The 18,847-nt window shown below is 36.2% G+C and overlaps 2 protein-coding genes across 10 annotated transcripts; one reads left to right on the forward strand and one right to left on the reverse strand.

The window, feature by feature from the left end:
* Positions 1-4: 4 nt before the first annotated feature.
* On the reverse strand, positions 5-5,606 carry LOC105197987. Of its 7 annotated transcripts, XM_011164609.3 has the most exons (6): positions 5,124-5,251; positions 4,978-5,033; positions 4,091-4,194; positions 3,730-4,010; positions 3,337-3,640; positions 5-3,219 (listed from the first exon to the last, which is right to left on the reverse strand). In XM_011164609.3, the coding sequence occupies exons 3-6, from the start codon at positions 4,092-4,094 to the stop codon at positions 1,457-1,459; spliced, it is 2,352 nt and encodes a 783-aa protein (XP_011162911.1). In that variant the 5' UTR covers positions 4,095-4,194; positions 4,978-5,033; positions 5,124-5,251; the 3' UTR covers positions 5-1,456. The 7 variants fall into 7 exon arrangements, with proteins under 7 accessions (XP_011162911.1, XP_039303624.1, XP_039303625.1 ...); XM_039447690.1 differs by adding an exon at positions 5,382-5,606 and having other exon boundaries at positions 4,091-5,287; XM_039447691.1 differs by adding an exon at positions 5,382-5,519 and having other exon boundaries at positions 4,091-5,254.
* A 133-nt stretch (positions 5,607-5,739) lies between these two features.
* LOC105197986 (E3 ubiquitin-protein ligase SH3RF3) lies at positions 5,740-17,470 on the forward strand. 3 transcript variants are annotated; one of them, XM_026141195.2, is made up of 13 exons: positions 5,740-7,162; positions 7,253-7,367; positions 7,467-7,565; positions 8,413-8,549; positions 8,623-8,749; positions 9,831-10,139; positions 10,291-10,595; positions 10,665-11,005; positions 11,083-11,282; positions 11,361-11,503; positions 12,031-12,198; positions 13,011-13,124; positions 13,241-17,470. In XM_026141195.2, exons 1-13 carry the CDS (start codon positions 6,672-6,674, stop codon positions 13,419-13,421), a joined length of 2,730 nt encoding a protein of 909 aa, XP_025996980.1. In that variant the 5' UTR covers positions 5,740-6,671; the 3' UTR covers positions 13,422-17,470. The 3 variants fall into 3 exon arrangements, with proteins under 3 accessions (XP_025996980.1, XP_025996981.1, XP_025996982.1); XM_026141196.2 differs by having other exon boundaries at positions 10,668-11,005; XM_026141197.2 differs by lacking the exon at positions 12,031-12,198.
* The last annotated feature ends 1,377 nt before the right edge of the window (positions 17,471-18,847 follow it).

Below are 18,847 nucleotides of genomic sequence, written 5' to 3' on the forward strand. Positions count from 1 at the left end.
GTGATATAATTCAATTAGCGTCTTTATTAACATAAGACTGATCGTATAAAGTAATACAAAAAGATTTCTTAAAAATAGCATACAATGCGCAACGCATAATTAATCACAGCTGAGACATAAGGCCGTTATCTTCTACGTCTGTGATGCTAAAGCGTTTCCAACATGTGGATCAAATAAATCTAAATCATTTCAGGTAACGCACACTATATACAGTAGCAGCATATATTTTTATAGCCAAAGAATTCGAATAAAAATTATGATACATACAAGAACAAGCTCTAGCAACTAATGTGTGAATCTTGCCTATGAATCAAGCATATGTTTAACATTAAGCTTCCCGGCGAACACATTGTGGTAAACAAAATCTCTAATGAGATTTATTTTTCAATATTATACGCCGAGCGGAGTATACAATAATATACGCGCAAATATGAACAATTATATATAAAAATATTATCATTTATATATGTCAGTATTATTGTTCTAGGATTAAGAACGCAAATTTCATTATTTCTTATAGAGAAGTGTTGAATATTACAATATCAAACAATATAAAAATGCATATTTTCATATTTTATGTTCAGTCATAAGAGATAGACTCGTGATAGAATTTAAAACTATATAAATAGAATCTGCGTATAACAGAACTGCAAACTTTCAAAATTATTTAATGAACGAGAAAAAACTGCATTTAATGATCAACATTATCTTGTCAATCTGATGATGTATCCAAAACATATCGTTCATATATATCACTTATAGAAAAATAGATACATAATCCATCACTGAACGCAATTATGAACAGTTATATTAGAAGTTAATAAGTGGAGAACAATTTTCAGTAAAATGATTAATTTATGTTAAAGTATATTTCAAAATACAATATTATAACGTAACTTTATTATCCACTTGATACTTCTATTAATAAAAGGCACTATTCAGGTCCCAATATTAATCAGTTAATGTTAATCGAGATCAGAATTGTACGATTCTTACCATTTCTTACCTTTCTTCATTTTTTCGAACATATCTCGTACATACGTAATTCAGATACTGAAATTTCTTAAAATAAGAATTCCTATATGTATATTATATAATAGAGATATGTCAAGATTGATATTAATAAACGATCGAGTCTCAAAAGAGAAACGAAAGATATATGAACACAGAATTGTGTCATTAGGTCTCTTCGGCATATATATGTATGTATATTCACACAGATCTTATTGCCATCACGCCAATATTATAATACAATCTTTGACCAATTTCAGAATCAAAAATTATGAGAGAAGAAGCATTAAAATGTGGGACACTCTGCTTATATGCTGCAATTAGTGAATTGATTGATTAAAGAACAAAAAATATTTATCGATAGGACCAGCCTATCCTACGAATGATTCTGCAGACCATTTGTGTGATTAATATGACAGTAATAAACCTTACATTATGCAGACAATTATCTCAACGACGAAAGATAAGGTTGACAAGTCATGCGCTGTACCGGCTGATAAAGTCTTCTTTGTACTGGGCTGGCGGTAACATTACCGTTTTGTCCAAAGTTGTAAGAATTAGGATCTCTGGATAAATCAGTGGTATTCGTTTCTGCGGGACGGTTTTCCTGAAGTGGCGAATCTGCGCTTCCAACCTGAGACTGCGCGGCAACTTCGTTCCTCTTACGGAACTTCGTCGAATACTTGTAAAAGTCCGACATTTCAAAAGGCTTTGTCACTTCTCTATATGGCTGATACTTTCCCGGTTGCACAACTGTGCAGTTCTGCGGCGAGCCTAAGGGCTGTACCGCATTGTCGCAGACGTCTAGGGATGGTTTTGATTCAGCTGGTATCTCCAACACCTTCGACTTCATCATAGGTTGATCGTAACGAGGATGAGACTGCTGTACTACGTGCTGTCGCTCCTCAAGCTTATCTCTCTTATGACGATTCACTGGACTCATCGGCGGCGGCTGTCCATCAGTTGTCTGATTATTTCTCGCATTCTCATTAATGGTAGATTTGATACGAGCAAGTGGGGGACTCGATTGATAATGCACGTTCTTTCGCGCGGCAATCAGATTATGATCTAAGTCCGCACTTGCTCCCGCATCTAATGACGTTTCGTACCATTCCTTCTGACGACTTTTACGATTGTTGTTGACGTATTCCGCTGCATCTTTACCGTCATGCAAATCGTGCAAGTGATTTGATTGCCAAGTCTCCACGCTTCCCAATGATTGTGTGCGCAGTAGCATCTTATTGTTCGTCGGTGTTTGTTGTTCGGACAATGGCAACAAGTGAACGGAGTGATGCTGATGAGATGATGCAGTGACGTTGCTACTCGACAAATTTTTATTACACGCGACAGCGACAGTGCGGTAACGTGATTGCATATCCAGATTCGCGCCACCAACCCCATTATTGTGTTGAGCATTCCGACGTCTGCGATCTAAACTACCAAATCTGTCAGGCTCATCCATGCTCACCCAATGAATATCGTCGTTGTGGCGAATCCAATAGCCGGGAGCTAATTGCGCCTCAATTGACGCACTGCTGCCGCTGTGTCGCGAGGTATTCTTCACACAGGACGGTAATAACAAGTCGCGATCTCGTCTCTGTAAAATTTGCTGAGATTGAGCACTATTCTTATAGTATGCCTGATAATCCATGGGTAAGTAATGAGACGCGCGAAAATCCCTGTCGTAGGTTCCTGAACCGCTTCTCCGTATGGTATCCGCGTTATCTAGATGCTTGTAGGATTCAAAAGAGTCTGTGTACTGTAGCCTGTGGGTCTGCTGCATCTGGTCCTGCAATTGCTGTTGCTTCTGTAGATGCTGAAATTGACGGTAGCGCATTTGACGCTCGTCTTCGGTGTAGGTGTTTGGTACATAAGGTCGATGCATTCTCTCGGTATCCTGATAATGGCCACGAGATCCGCCGCTCCCATGGGAATATGTACGCGCGCGAAATTGTTCGGGTAAAATGTAAATATTGTGATTATCATTATGATCGTGTTCTACAATCTTAATGCTCGGTTGTTCGATGGGGCTTACACTGGGATAAGTGCCACTATGAGGATTGCAAACGTTTGGTACAGTCAACTGCTCCTCATATCCATGTCCAGCATAAGTATTTGACTTGTCTTCAGATGCCAAAGGGCTTAAACTAATACCAGGCTCATGAAGTATACCTCTTCCAATAGACTTCGGAGATGTTATCTCATTTCCTGTTGTATACAATTATGAATTCTGTTATAAATTGAAGTTTTAATTTGTAAAATTATTTTAAAAAGTTATAATTAACTTTTCTTCCTCTCACAAACATACACATATACATGTAATACCTGTACTATCTAACGGTGGCCGTGGTTTCTTTGTCCTATGTTTCACGTTAACATGTGAATGTGGGTGCGTATTGTAATTTCCTCCATGCACTGGCAATTGCGTTGGCCGCTGTACCTTACCACGCGTCTGCCTAATAAAATTCAGTTTTGTCTCCAGCTCTTGTAATCTTCGTTGACTTTGCTGATAAGCGAGCCTATGCTTGCGTCGCGTAGCCTTACTTTCCGTAGGGTTATTAACAATACCCAATGCAGTTTCCACAATCTCTAATTGTACTTGCCTTTCCAACTCTAATTCTGATTCCTCCTGTACATATAAATGTGATGTGACTTCAATCTAATATATTAGATTGTTATATTGTTACTTGTTATATTAGTTAAAAATCTTTATCTTACAACATCAGTTGTCTTCAGCTTGTTAATCAATTTTTGCGGATATGTAAAAAAAGTGTCCACTTTTCTATGAAAAGTTGGTGGACTTTCACCAGGCTCCAGAGGTATTTCCGGTGGTAAAATTCCTGTTATTTCCGCCTCTTCCACACATAGATTTTTTAACTCATTGTTTTTTTGGACAAGCTTCTCTTGCAAAGCTTCTCTGCGTTGACGTAGCCATTGTAGTCTTGTAGATAACGAATCATCTGCCAAGGCTCCTGGCACATTTTCGTTTCCTGCCATCACTAGGTAATTGTAAAAGAATAATTTTAGTATTATAATTAGTTAGAAAACTAGTAAAAATTGTATTGTGTATTATACTTACCCATATTATTAAGCAAGGTATAACAAATTGGTCAGCTATAATCTTTATATTTGTCCTGATCGATGCATCTTGGCGGCATATCCAAAACTATAATGCCATCTGAGCTATTTCATAATCAAAATATATTAGAAGATCCTTAGTCTTTACAACTTTATGAGCATTCTTTCTATGTAAATAAACTATGCACACTCAACAAGTAAAGCAAAATTTCTAACAGAAATTTCTAACATTCCAAGATTTTCTGTAACACAGCAGAGTTACATTTTTTTAATATACAATAGTTTTCAAAGCGTTTTCAACTTAAACTTCTAGTTCTATTGTTTAATTATTTTAACTTCTTAATAAACTTGTAAGTCTGTTCCAAGTGTCTTTAAAACCATTGCCACTTTTAATTGCTCTGAAACAAAGTCCACTAATTCTTATCTGTTTCTATGATAACATCTAGGTTAAGTGTTACAAAAAATGCGTTGATTACTTTATCAATTGACGAGTATCAGCCAACTGCGATTGGTTATGAGATCAAGAGCAGCTTAACCACACTTAACAGCCAACTAGGATAACTCTTTCATTCGTAACAGAGGCTCTAACACAATACCAGTGCTCCAATGTTCAAGGAGAGTCGAATCGACGCCGAGAACGATCATGATTTTATTACTGATTCCTTTCTAGAGGAATTTCAATCATGACCTACTGGAAAGAAGTAAACACGACGCTTTTGATAACTGGTCCACAGACGGCAACGTCGTTTTGCGTGACGCGTGAAAGAAAAGACCCGACGGAGAAGGCACTCTCTGACTCCGAGCCTGAGTCACGCACTTTTTGTCAGGCGCGTATTCTTATCCAACTCTTATCTCTTTTACCTCCCCGAGCTACACTAGTGTACGTACGCTATTGACTTTCCCACCAGCTGCACTACAACGGAAAAGATCCCACTCCCTTTCATCTGGAACAGATTGTTGATTGTTGATGCATAACCGATCTCGGAGTCACGGATGTGCACGGATGTGAGGTGTGACCGTGTGAGTTCACATACGAGAGCGGGTGTGTTCGTGTTTGGATAATTCCCCGTATTAAGCATTGAACATAGCGGCTTGTTCTTCAAGTTGAACTTTTTGCACTTTTCATCTCTTCTTCCCTTTTTTCTGCCCCAAATGTGTGTACGTTCTGAAAACGTGCTCGTTAGTCCTTGTTTTACATCTGATGAATGATAAAGATATTTTTATAATATATTTATATCCTGAATACGGGTCTATAATTGTGTTTTATTTTAAGTGCAGAAAGTACAACGTACGTGATGCAACTACGAAGAACAGACCTGACAGAAATGGTTATGTATGTACTTTTCATCTTCCTTTTTCCTGACAAATACACTATATTAGTGAACTCTGTATTATATACATACATGAAGTTATTTAATTACAAAAATTATAACGTAAACATCTTGACCGATAAATCATTCAATTGGCATTATCGTATATTTTTAGCAAATCGACTCGGAATGAGTCTGAACGTCGACGTATGAACGAGAGATTAAATACGCAAGATTAAAGATAATTTTGTTGTTTACTCAATAATTAATATAGTAATCTAATCGATAAAACTTTAGTTTTGAATTTTTGTAAACGATGGTCATGACGCACGCGAGTATGACATTAAGAAAGAGAATGCGCTGAAATTGCCGCATGTACGGCGTTTGTGTGACAGCTAGGGCGCGTACACACCGGCCTGCGTGCAGGGCGAATGACTTTTTAAAAACGCGCGAAGGAGAGGGAGCGAGAGAGAAAGGGAGAGAGAGAAGCGGAAACGCCGCGGATGGTGGAGTCACTGAAGTCTGCTGGAGTCAACGATCGGGTAACGTCGCGGTAACGTCGCCGTCAAGGGTTCATCGGCGTGGACGATGATGACGGCGGTGTTGCGGGTGCATGAACCCAATGAACCCACCGCGAACGGAATCGACGAGGCACGCGATTGATCGATGCCGTGGCCGCGATGCGCGCCGAGGCCGTGCCGCCGCCGTACGACAGCCGAGACGTCGTTAATCAAACCGTCGATTGACCGAGCGAATAGGCGACGAGCGTGCGTATTCCGGGGGACGGGGCGGCTCACACACCTTCCCTCGAACGAGCGCGAAGGGCGGATAAAGAGAGAGAGAGTGAGAAAGGAGGAGAAAAAAAGAACAGGAGGAGGGAGAACGAACGAATAAAAACGAATTGAATTCCTGCGCTCGGTGGTAACGTTACGGTGCCGGAACTGCAGCCCGACAAACTGCGACAAACCGTCAGTTTTTCTCCGCGCGGGACTGCGCGGGACAGCACAAATCGCGGGTGTTTGAGAGAGACAGACTGTCAGACTGAACGGACGGGCGGGGAATAGCGAGAAAGAAGGAACAAGAAAGAGAGAGTGAGAGAGAACAATTGGGAGGGTTAGATGAAGGAGGGAGTACGTTTCGATAGAGCAAGTGCAAGCGGTGCAATCACAGCCAGCGACGACGAGGAACGTCCGGACGGTAGGTGGTACGAGCGAAGGACCGACCGATCGGCTGGCGCGTGGACGGATTAGCCTTGAAAGCCACCTCTTTACGATGGACGAGTGCATGCTGAATGACTTGTTGGAGTGCTCGGTATGTCTGGAGCGGCTCGACACATCTAGCAAGGTGCTGCCGTGCCAGCACACGTTCTGCAAGAAGTGCCTGGAGGAGATCGTTAGCACTCATCGCGAACTACGCTGCCCAGAATGCCGCGTCCTCGTGGACGCCAAAGTGGATGACCTGCCGCCAAACGTGCTGCTGATGCGCATCCTCGAGGGAATGCGCAACGCCGCGCCGAAGAACCAAATCAAGTCGGCCGCGTTGCTGTCGTCGAGATCCACCTCGACAGGCGGTACCGCCGTGCCCCAACGACTGTTTGGCGGTCATCAGGTCGCTCCGGCACCCGCCATCGTCACCGGCAACCTCGCGCCTGCTATCGCCTCGGAACCAGCAGTGCGACATTCTAATGCCGCTGCCAAGCAGGTGCATCTACACAATCAGGCGTATGGAAGGGCGATCTATGATTATGTCTCCAAGGTGCCAGGGTACGTATCAATATTTGCAAGCTGTACATTCTTAATTTATCTTTACATATTCTTAGTCTACTATGTGAATGTTATTGTTCGTTTTTATAGCGATTTGAGCTTTAAGAAGGGTGATATAGTCATCCTTCGGAAGAAGATTGACAACAATTGGTACTTTGGGGAGTGTGGCAATAATCATGGTGTCTTTCCTCTGTCTTACGTTCAGGTATAACACAAATTTTAAGTATTGAAGTATTTAAGTATAATACTATTTTATTTCTTATAAATTTGAATGAATTGTAATTTGCTTTATTGCAATTTCCAGGTGATGACGCCTTTGACACCGCATGTACCTCAATGTAAAGCGCTATACGATTTTAGGATGACAAATGATGACGAGGATGGTTGTCTAACTTTTAATAAGGTAATTTTATGTATTATCTTTCTCTTTCATTTTACCATTTGCGCCACATTTGTATATATACACTCAGCAGCAAAATTAAAGGGTTACCTATTTCTGACTCCAAAAAATTAGCATAATTCTAGAGAGTGTAACTTTGTCAAAAATAATCGTAAAAAAAAATGTTAACAAAAGCATGTTAAAGCTTGAAATCTCTAGTTTTGAGATTGATAAGTCATTAAAAGATTTACACATTATTTACGAAGTTATGTGGATTCAAATGGGGATGCGTCAAATCTCAAAATTTTTTACAAACTTTCCAAAGCTCCACAACGTGAAAAAAAATTGCGCGCAAATGCGGCTTACAGTATTCGAAAGCGTGAATCGTTACCTTTAATTTGCGTACTTATTGAGCGTTATATGATTTTTTTTTACTGAGTTATGCAACACTGAAGCAAAAATGGCCTTTTTTGTTTCAATATTGAATAACTCAGTGAATAAAAATCGTACAAAGCTCAACAAGTACGCAAATTAAAGGTAAAGATTCACGTTTTCGATTACTGTAAACTACATTTACGTGCAATTTTTATTTGACGCCATGGAGCTTTGCAAAGTTCATAAAAAATTTTATGATTTGACACAGCCCCATTTAAATCTGCGTAACTTCGTAAACAATCTGTAAATCGTTTAATGACTTATCAATCTCAAAAATAGAGATTTCAAGCTTTAAAATACTTTTTTGAACATTTTTTTATGATTATTTTTGACAAAGTTACACTCTCTTGAACTACACTAATTTTTCAGAGTCAAAATAAGTGATCCTTTAATTTTACTGTCGAGTGTATATATCTATCTATGAACGTATTTGTAGGGGGAAGTTATCAGCGTTATCAGAAGAGTTGATGAAAATTGGGCAGAAGGTAAACTCTTGGACAGAATTGGTATCTTTCCATTAGCTTTTGTCGAGCTGAACAGTGTTGCCAGAGCTTTGATGAAACTTTCAACCAAGTAAGTAAAACAGTCAATTAATATAATTGTATTTTTTAAAGTAAATGTATATATTAATTGATCTTTTAATTAGCGTACAACCGGGACCGTCAAGAGTAGCTCCGCCAACTCCAACAAACGAAGAAACTACACCGTTGATACCAACTGATCACTCACGTAATGTGCAAACAACAAGTCAGTCTCGACCACAACTGGTACAGGTACATATTTTTAATCAAACATCTGTACAGTTCAATTAAGCAATGTTGGGAAAAATTTAATTAAAAGACTCTGCAGAATTCTTATGGAAAATGGCTTTCGACGGAATTTTCTGAAACTGTGCTATATGATAGTTCTTGATGTGTAGATCAAAAGTGTCAATGGGCACAAGATCTGAAAAATTATAGTTTTTGAGTTACAATCGTTCAAAGTTGGCGATTTTGCAGTATAAGGCTACAGTAGTGATCACATAAAGTGGTATATAAAGCTTTGTACATACATAATTATGCTTGTATATATTTTCCTACTTACATACGTACATATTTATAAACTTTTTACAATTATATGTATAATATATATATATATGTTTATTTATATGTTACATGTATATTTATGTTTACATTTCGTTATGTTGATGAATCTTATATTAATGTTCACTTATTATGTGTCATAAAAATATGTTTGAATTGTATCTTTCTCAAAAACCATTTTATGTGATCACTACTGCAGCCTTATACTGCAAAATCGCCAACTTTGAACGGCTGTAACTCAAAAACTATAATTTTTCAGATCTTGTGCCCATTGACACTTTTGATCTACACATCAAGAACTATCATATAGCACAGTTTCAGAAAATTCCGTCGAAAGCCATTTTCCATAAGGATTCTGCGGGGTTTTTTAATTAATAATTACTAAAAAAATCAATTTTTGATTATAATAAATAATTAAAATTTTTGGCCTTGAAATAAATCTTGATAATTAATTTTTTTTAATCAATATTGTTTGATTTATTTCAATAATTCATTAAATTAATTGTGATTATACTTATTTCATTTTTAATCAATTATTTAAGTAAAAATTTAAATAAATACACTAAAATATTTGACAATTTTAATTAATTTAATTTTAACTAATGATAATTTTTATTAATTGATTACTTTAATCATAATTATATTTATCTTTTTAGTCAAGAAATTATTTTAGAAATTATTTAGTCAATAGATAAATTAATTGATTAATGCTCAACTGAACATAAGATATGTTTCAAAAGACATGTTTTGATATTGCATTGTTATATTATAGGTATCTGATTCTGTCTCGAACGTATCATCTGGTGGCAGCTCCACGACTACTACACCAAATACCCCTAACAGTTCGACCACGTCCAGCAGTTCCAGTACTGCTCCGAGCAGCCCTGGCAGTCCCGCGACGTCGCCACCCGCGGTCGGCAACAGACATAGCGTTAAACGTCATAGTTTTACTGCTGTCAATACAGGTCATCATGCACATCCCCATCATAGACATAGTGCTGAAATACTTAGTCCTCCGGTAGACAATACCCCTAATAACGCCAATAATAGCGGAGGCAATGAATCATTTACCTCTTTACAAGTAAGGAAACATTTTTTTCTAATAATTTTTGTGTGGATAGCTACATATAATCAATGCATAATGCTCTGTCATTTTTGTATACTTTAACATCTCTTTTTTTTTCTTTTCGTGAAATTTATGGTAAATTTAAACAAATTTCTTTCTATTCTAGACGAGCGGTAGTTGCACAGATCACAATCTTCGTCATAGACGAAGTGGTAGCAGCGATCTCGTTCTCGCTCAAGCGTCACAAAGTATACCCATTGGCCAAACTACCAGCGCATCTGGTGCGACGCATTTACCAGCGGCGTATGTAGCATTGTATCCGTACAAGCCTCAAAAAGCGGACGAACTCGAGTTACGAAAGGGCGGAATTTACATGGTGACGGAACGTTGTCAAGACGGATGGTTCAAAGGAACGTCCAATCGTACTCAGAAGTGTGGAGTTTTTCCTGGGAATTACGTTGCACCTGCTAAGTACGTATTTATCTTTCAATCTTTGTCTTGTAAATTAGTCATCCACGTTACAGTCTGATATATTTATAGCAGATGTCAACGCGGGCTGTGTCGCGGATCTCCAAACTCACCGAGCCAACACCAAGGATCACCACTATCGAATGCCTCGTCAAATGCCGAGTCACGTTTGGCAGTGACATACACGAAGAGCAAGGGTCCCTCGCCGCAACCTTATAATCCTCGCACACTGCCGCCACCTGAATTACCGCCGCGCGCCATAAGTCCATCCACAACAACTGTATCTTCGTCCTGGCATGGCGCCGCTCAGTCGAATCAGGGATCGAATCAAGAAACTAGTCCGCCCCGACACAACGATCAGAATACTACTCCGCTCGGGCGCAGTCATAGCGCAGTGATGACGGCAAATATTTGTACGTACTTCATCAAGTATATAGTGTTGGATACGTACTTTTCATTGATGCTACAATTATGCGGTGTCCTTTTTTAGCTTCCCCCGGTAAACAAATTACTGTGACATCGTCGCTACAACCGGCAAGTAGCACTAACAACGATTGCAGCCGCGTTACCATCCCCGCTCCTTCTTCTTCCACTGGCGACATGAACAGAAGCCCGAATAATACTCTGCGTGTAGCGAGTGGTATCACTTCCTCGAATGCAGCCGCGACAGCATCTAGAACCACGGAAAAGGTATCATTCGATAAGCGTTTGTATTATTTCAATAATGTAATAATACTAAGATATATTTATTTTTTTAATAAATTACAGCCGAAAGAAAAGAAGGATAAATGTGTTTCCTTGATGCGACGTTTGACCAATATTAAAAAATCTAAATCGCCTCCACCCACTACATATTCGATGGATAATCCTGTATTCGACGATGGTAATTCCGTCAATCCGATGCACGTTCGGTGAGTACACAGCTAATTAGGATTATCGCGATCACTTTTAGATACGTATGTATGTGTATAATCTGTAATATAATCCACATGTTAAGAACCATATTGACTTGTAATTTTGCACGTTCTGATAATTGATTTTGTTTGATATATATCCCTTCTAATCCCGCTGATTTCCATATGCACATATATGCATTATCGTGTACATTACAAAGACCGTGTTCTCAGATTGTCAAATAATTTGTATGTGCGCGTATAAATGTTTGTCGAAACATTAGTTTAAGTGTTTAAGTAAAAGCTACTTTTCTTTTTTTTTTGCTAAGAACGTTGCATGATCGTTGCATTGCCAATAATTATGCACACTTACAGAATAGATAGATAAGTGGTTAAAAAGTCCCCCTTCTTTCCACGCGCGAATAATGTAAATGTTTTCTATACATCATGCTTTGTGCAGCATGACACAAACTGCACGCCTTGAAATGTTTCTCTAATATTATGTTGGGACGGGATGGGTGGGCGGGGCAAATTGACAATCGCAGATCGGGGTCTTGTCCAAGTCAATTGCTACAGGTGGTACCCACACAGGAATTAAATGCTTCAAACAGCCCACACCGCTTATGTCCAGGCTCTGTGCAGGGACACGTCACATCCTCACAGAGACTGAAATACAAGGAGAGACCCTCCTTACCAGTGTCAGTAATCCAGAGGTTAGTCGTTTGTAATTCTAAACATGAACCGGCATCTAAATTCACGGAACTTTTTGCGTGTACGTTTTACCAGCTAGCAAATGAGTTATAATTATTCATGAACTATGGAAGAAACGTATATTTCTTCGAGAACATTAGAAAAGACATTAGAAAAGCGATATTGTTTATATTTTACGATAATTAATAATAAAACTAACATAATCCGATGATAAATTGTATAAAATTAATACCTTCTTATTTTAAGCAGTCAGTTCTTAATTTTTACGGTGAAGACACGCTTTGTTTGTAAGTCGAATTGTGATATGCATTTGAAAATTACATAATTTTATCATGTTTATTTGTTTTCTTTATATTAGTGTTTTGCAATTTATTGTGAAATAGAAATGCATTTTATTTTGAAGCTTAGAGAATTTAGATCATTTTTATTTTGCATTAATTAACAGTATACACACATTTTTTTAATATATATATCACCAAATTAGAGCACGCTCTTTCGCACACAAGGTAAACTTTATTTTATATAGTAATTTAGTTAGAGAAACATTGATTGCAAATTTGCATGTTCGAAAAATCCTCAATGTGATAAATCCATTCAGTGTTTCGTATATAGCTCTGTATTAATAATTCTCTGTGCGAAATACCTTAATTTATATACATTTCATTTATTTATGCTTGTGTAATGCTGAACCGTTTGATATATAACGTTCGTTAGCATTGCATATATTTTGTATTCATATAACAAGTTGTTACCACAATTCTCTATATTATAGCGATAGTCTCGTTATACAAATTGGCTCTTTATTCCCAACTAGATCCAACGAATCCGGTGCAATGGTATGCTCGACTGTTGGAAACCATCATCGCAAGAGTAATTCGCTAGACGCTGGAATGGGAAAGCAAATGAAGCAGCAATCGTCGCGCGATCGGTAGGTATAATTTTGTCCCACAAATTTCCGAGTTTAACTGTCGTTAACTTTCGTCTATTCAGTCACAAAATTATAAGATATTACGTTCATTTCGTAATAACTGTGTTCAATTTCAGCACGGGATATAGATTCCGTTGTATCGTACCGTATCCACCTAATAGCGAGTTCGAGTTGGAACTTCGTGTGGGTGACATAATATACGTGCAAAAGAAGCGTGACGACGGATGGTACAAAGGTATGCAGCAACGTACCGGCCGTACCGGACTATTTCCGGCTAGTTTTGTGGAAGCTTTCTGAGACCCGATACAAGGTCGTCTAGTGTTAGAAACTTGTATATAACTTGGCCTTTTGTGTAAGTATTTACACGATATATTCAAATCGGGGATCTTCTCGATACGTATTCACGCGTACTTGGTTTTCACTGACGTTTTCTGAAATATCATTGACTTCGAAGCTATTAATGCATGTATGCTGTATCTCGAGTTGTGCAATGTAACGTACGTACAGCCATTGTGTGAACTTAATGGGCCATTAATGAGCGTGTTGTAATAAACCGTCGCGTAGGTGATCAACGACGCGTCGAACTGAATGAACGCATTCACACGATGGGTGCAATAGGAAATTTTAGCGCAAAGTAATTATACATATTTTACATGTAAATATGTGCGAGAAATGACGAAGGATAGTACGAACACGACGCTATAACTATTTGGAACTTATACTGCCATCGGTTATGTAGGCGTGCGTAACTATAACAAGATAACGAATTCATTTTACACGTTACTGCCATTTGCGATCATAAGAGAAGGAATATCTCATTTTAAACTACTAATTGATCATAAGAGAAGGAATATCTCATTTTAAACTACGAAAGTTGCTGTCTTTTTTCAAAACACGCGCAGTACGTATAAAAGAGATTTAATATGGGTTGTGTAATAATCAAGCTTACGCCGGTCAAATCGTTCATGACACGTAATTAAAGTAGAATTATAGAATAAACAAAGAAATTGCATATAGAGAAGAGGGAGTCTTTTTAGAAAAGTCTAAATATCTCGGAGCAAACGCATATATAATACGAAACAATAAGTGCAAACATGTGTTTATGTGGTAGTGTTGGATTTCCACCACTTCCACCACTAGTGTTGAATGATGGAATTGTATTTGCTATTGTTTAGGACTGTATATGTCCGTGCATAAAGTCAATATAGTTCAATTGAAACTTGAAATTCCATCATTTTCGACTTTAACGAGATTTAAGCGCATTATCACATGGATATCTGTAGAATTGATCCTGAGATATTTAGGATTATGAATATTTGTGATCCATATTTATTATCAGTCATACTGAATTTTATATAATTTTTTTTCCTTCATCTGCCATTGTAGACAATCGGCTTACTTATTGCCGATAACTTATTATATGCTTGCGTATCAAAAAATATGTTATACAAGAGCACAACCAATAATTTAATTATTGACATTAAGACTGGATTGTGTTTTGAAATTATTGACCGAGATTAGATGAATATTTTTTCTTAATGGGTATATCCATTATATACCCCCGCCGTATAAAGGAAGATGTTCTATTTTAACAAACAATTTAGATTGTTTTAGGCAATTTAGCTAAGATATTTAGAAAATGGCCTTGATATGCGCAATGTTGATGTATTATTATATACTTTGTATACACTGTTTTATAACTCGATTTATAACTTGTTTTCTAATTTATAAAGTCACGCAAACATCCATGGCATGATGGTAAGTTAGCTGTTTAAGCAGCTAATTTGAGATAAATATCCAATAAATTAAAGTGCTTCCATTATCTGATTAATGATATAGGTATAAATTTTGTTATGTTCTTTATATTTTCTATTATTATTCTTATTAATTATACAATTTTGCGCAATCGGTTTTTATAAATCTTTATACTTATGCCGTTAAAAAATGTTTTATTAATTAGCATTGTATTAATTACACATCTTTTAGAGTTTATGATTAAGTCGCAAAAGTGTACCTTATTTGAATATATTATTCAATAATTATATACATCAATTGTACATATATTACGTGTATAAATATGTAGAGGGTATACTTGTATATATAATAATCATAATGCTCAATTGATTAACGTTTACGCATAAGTAATATATCTACATTTATATATTTAAATTTAGACATGCATATATTGCACAAATCCAGGTGTAAACAGGAAAACCTATATACATCGTACATGATATAATTTTGATCGTATATGTATACGCATACGTATATAATCTGAATGCATATATTTATATTCATTGTGACCATTTAATGACACTTTGTAACTTTATTGTAACTGATATTGTAGGAGTTTGCAGATATCTCATTATCTAACAAGAGAAAAAATCTAATGCCCAACGAACAATATTATAATACAAAGAGAACATTGCACAATATATTGTAAGGATGAAAGTCACAAAAAAGACAATTCACTTAGAGAGCGAAAGAGAAAGTATTCTCTACAGTATACTTTCTCTTTCAGAATTTTTACCATTAATTTTATTGACGAAATCAGATTCAACTATGTACTATAATTATTAGTTCTATATTGTATTTCTAACTAATTGACATACAAAATGTTGTAAATATAATCGCGACATCTGCAAAGTCCTATGATATGAAGAATTTTGTTGGTTTTGTTGAAATGCAAAACAAAACATATACCAGATACCAGAAAATGATTTATGTTACTATCATGCAACAATTGCAAAAAGGGTAATGGAAAACGTCCACCTTTGAAGTTAAGGAAAGAACATTACCTGTAAATCTACAAGTGAATAATTTTCTGTGGCCATCAAACTATTAGAAAATAAAACATAGAAGGATTAGTGTAGTCGATAAGAATTACAAAACTTATCGACATTGATGAAGTCTACATTATGATAGGAGAAGTTTACGAGGGAAAGTGTGACTTAGAGATTCTGAACGTTTATATACGCGTACGGAGAAATGTAATTTTATAACTAATCGTCCGGATGGAGAAGGTGGCTGGATATATTTTTTTATGTCAGTCACTTTGGCGTGAAAAAAAGTGAACGACCGATCGACCATAGGATCGAATTTAATCGAATCTAGAATTATGATAGTCAGGAAAAAGAAAAAAAAATATCTCTTACACTCTTATGCGAGGGGCCACACTGCGCATGATATGATAAATTTGGCAGTCTGTTGTAGTACGATATTTAGAAATTGGAGAAAGGATGGGAAATAAAAAAACACGAGATACATAATATATATATACATATTTATATGCAAGAAAAACTCATCTATTTGTGTTCATGCGGATCATTGGAATCATTATATCGTATCTTATACAAATTATTAATGTGTCTTACGCACAATAATGTTTTGCATTTCGATCTTGCATACCTATCTTTGATGAAGAATATGAATTTTTGAATTAGGCTTTTTGTTTTTGCATCTCTTTCGATACTTTTGGTCTTGGCAATTAAATTGTACAATTAAATTTCTTATGTCATACTAGAACTGCGTAGAAACTATTTATACACAAACTTACATATGTGTGTTTTATATGACGTACATTTAAGTAATTTATTATTAATGGCTTGTAAAGAAGGTACTGTTAAGTTGCGGATGGATACATCAGATTGACTGTAACGAATGAGAGACTAATTATTATCTTGTCGCTATTTTATATCGCGCGTAATACAAAATCAGGCGTGACACGACACGTGTAAGATATTATTTTCCGCTATCTTCATAATTATGTCATTGATTTAATATTGTTGCCCATATGTTTTTATATAAGTGAGAGCTGCAGGTGTACAAAACGCGTTCACGCAGTAACAGTCTTGAATCAAAGAGCGCATGTGCGATGCGATTAACCGTCTCTGAGGATTGTAAATATGTTACTGCGAAATCTGGCGTTCTCGCGACGTTACGGTAAAAGAAAAAAAAAGATCACGTCATTAAAGCTATACTCCCGTATGCATAGAGATGATGACTCTCCTCCGTTTCGTGGAGATCGGGATCTGCTTAGATTGCAGAACAAGGTAGACGTAGCATAGGAATGTAAGACAAAGATCCGAGTCAAGAGCCTTCGTTTAGACCAAATGTGTTTCTAGCACTTCTTTCGTAAGGGGGAAACCTTAGAATAGTCATTATATACCGATTACTACCTTTACACGCTACTCGGTATTTTGTCACTAACATAACAATGTTCCAACAAATCTATGTCGATGTCGTGTCCAAGCGTAATTTACATATATACATAGGTATCGTTTAATATTTAAATAGCATACAAAACCTATAATAAATTCCTTCACGTGGCTATCACAAATGCCGGATGTGTGTGTCCCAAATCAATCATTTCTGTTTGTTGTGCTCATGAAGTTGATTCGCTACGACGATCTATTATGTCAAATTATATTTGATTTAATAGATCGTAAATTATTATTTCAATATATAATTAGGAAATTGATCGATTTCGTACAATCACAGAACTTATTAGAATTTATAGAAAAAATAGAATATATGTATATTCTGTCCTTAATATATACTAAATTTATGTACTTAATTGTGCGTAATCGATCAATGTGCTGAATCCTTTAAACTGCCGCATACAGCATATAGAAAGTTGAAGCCTCTTGTAGTCTTTATTGTGTTATAGAGAGAGCAATGTCGACAGACACCGACTCTGTTCCAGTGCTAAAAAGACTACTACAAATGAAGATATTTAAATGGAAAAGCATAATATAAGCACTTTAATCAATAAAATATTATATTATAAATTTAATAAAAAATATAAACGTCAGATGTTTTATTGGTTAAAACGTTAATATTATGTTTTTATTAAATAACTGCATATATTATAGTAGCCTTTAAAATACATTAAGTGAGATTAATGCAACTGATCAAGAATTCGTTACTACTACAGATACCATTATCTCCATTTTTCTCACATGTTTATTATAATTTTATGCATTTTAAAAATAAAGTGTTTTTTTTATAAAAAATTTTTTAAACAGTTTCGTATCAATATATTAATAAAAACTTAACAAAAACAATATTATGTCTCAGGAATGCCTATGAAATAAAATTGGTAATGGTATCACTATTAAGTTATCTTATTTTACCATTATATATTTCGCTAATGTTGTATTAATTTCTCCAAATATGGAAGCGACGCGTGTAAGTAATATAGACCGGGTTATTCTGTTTTTTTCCATATTTGAGATTTACTACGCATCGATGTGCCATTCGTGCCGGCTATTTTAATGCAACAGCTGGTCGTCTTGATGTAGAAGCGCTTCTTTGCACGCGAGCGTATCAATTGAGCCCTGTTGGGAGTTTATTAAAGTTATTTAACACGGTCCTTTACGTACCGATGCACAGTTAACTGCATGTAAGATGCTTCTATTCGGAACACGATTGTGTGCGCGATTTATTCTATTCTTCATTTTTAATGCATTTGTTGCACATAAATCAAGTAAATTTGCAAAAAACGTGAATTTATATATATATATATATATATATATATGTATGTGTATATATATATATATATATATATATATATATATATATATATATATATACACATACACACAGGGTGGCCATAAAGTTCTGGACGGTAAAATATCTCGAAAACTAAGCATTTTAGGAAAAAATGTTTCAGACAAAAGTTGTATTCAAAAGATCTATTTACTGATATTATCAGTTTGATC

Source organism: Solenopsis invicta, chromosome 3, assembly GCF_016802725.1.
Source record: "Solenopsis invicta isolate M01_SB chromosome 3, UNIL_Sinv_3.0, whole genome shotgun sequence".
Lineage (NCBI taxonomy): Eukaryota > Metazoa > Arthropoda > Insecta > Hymenoptera > Formicidae > Solenopsis > Solenopsis invicta.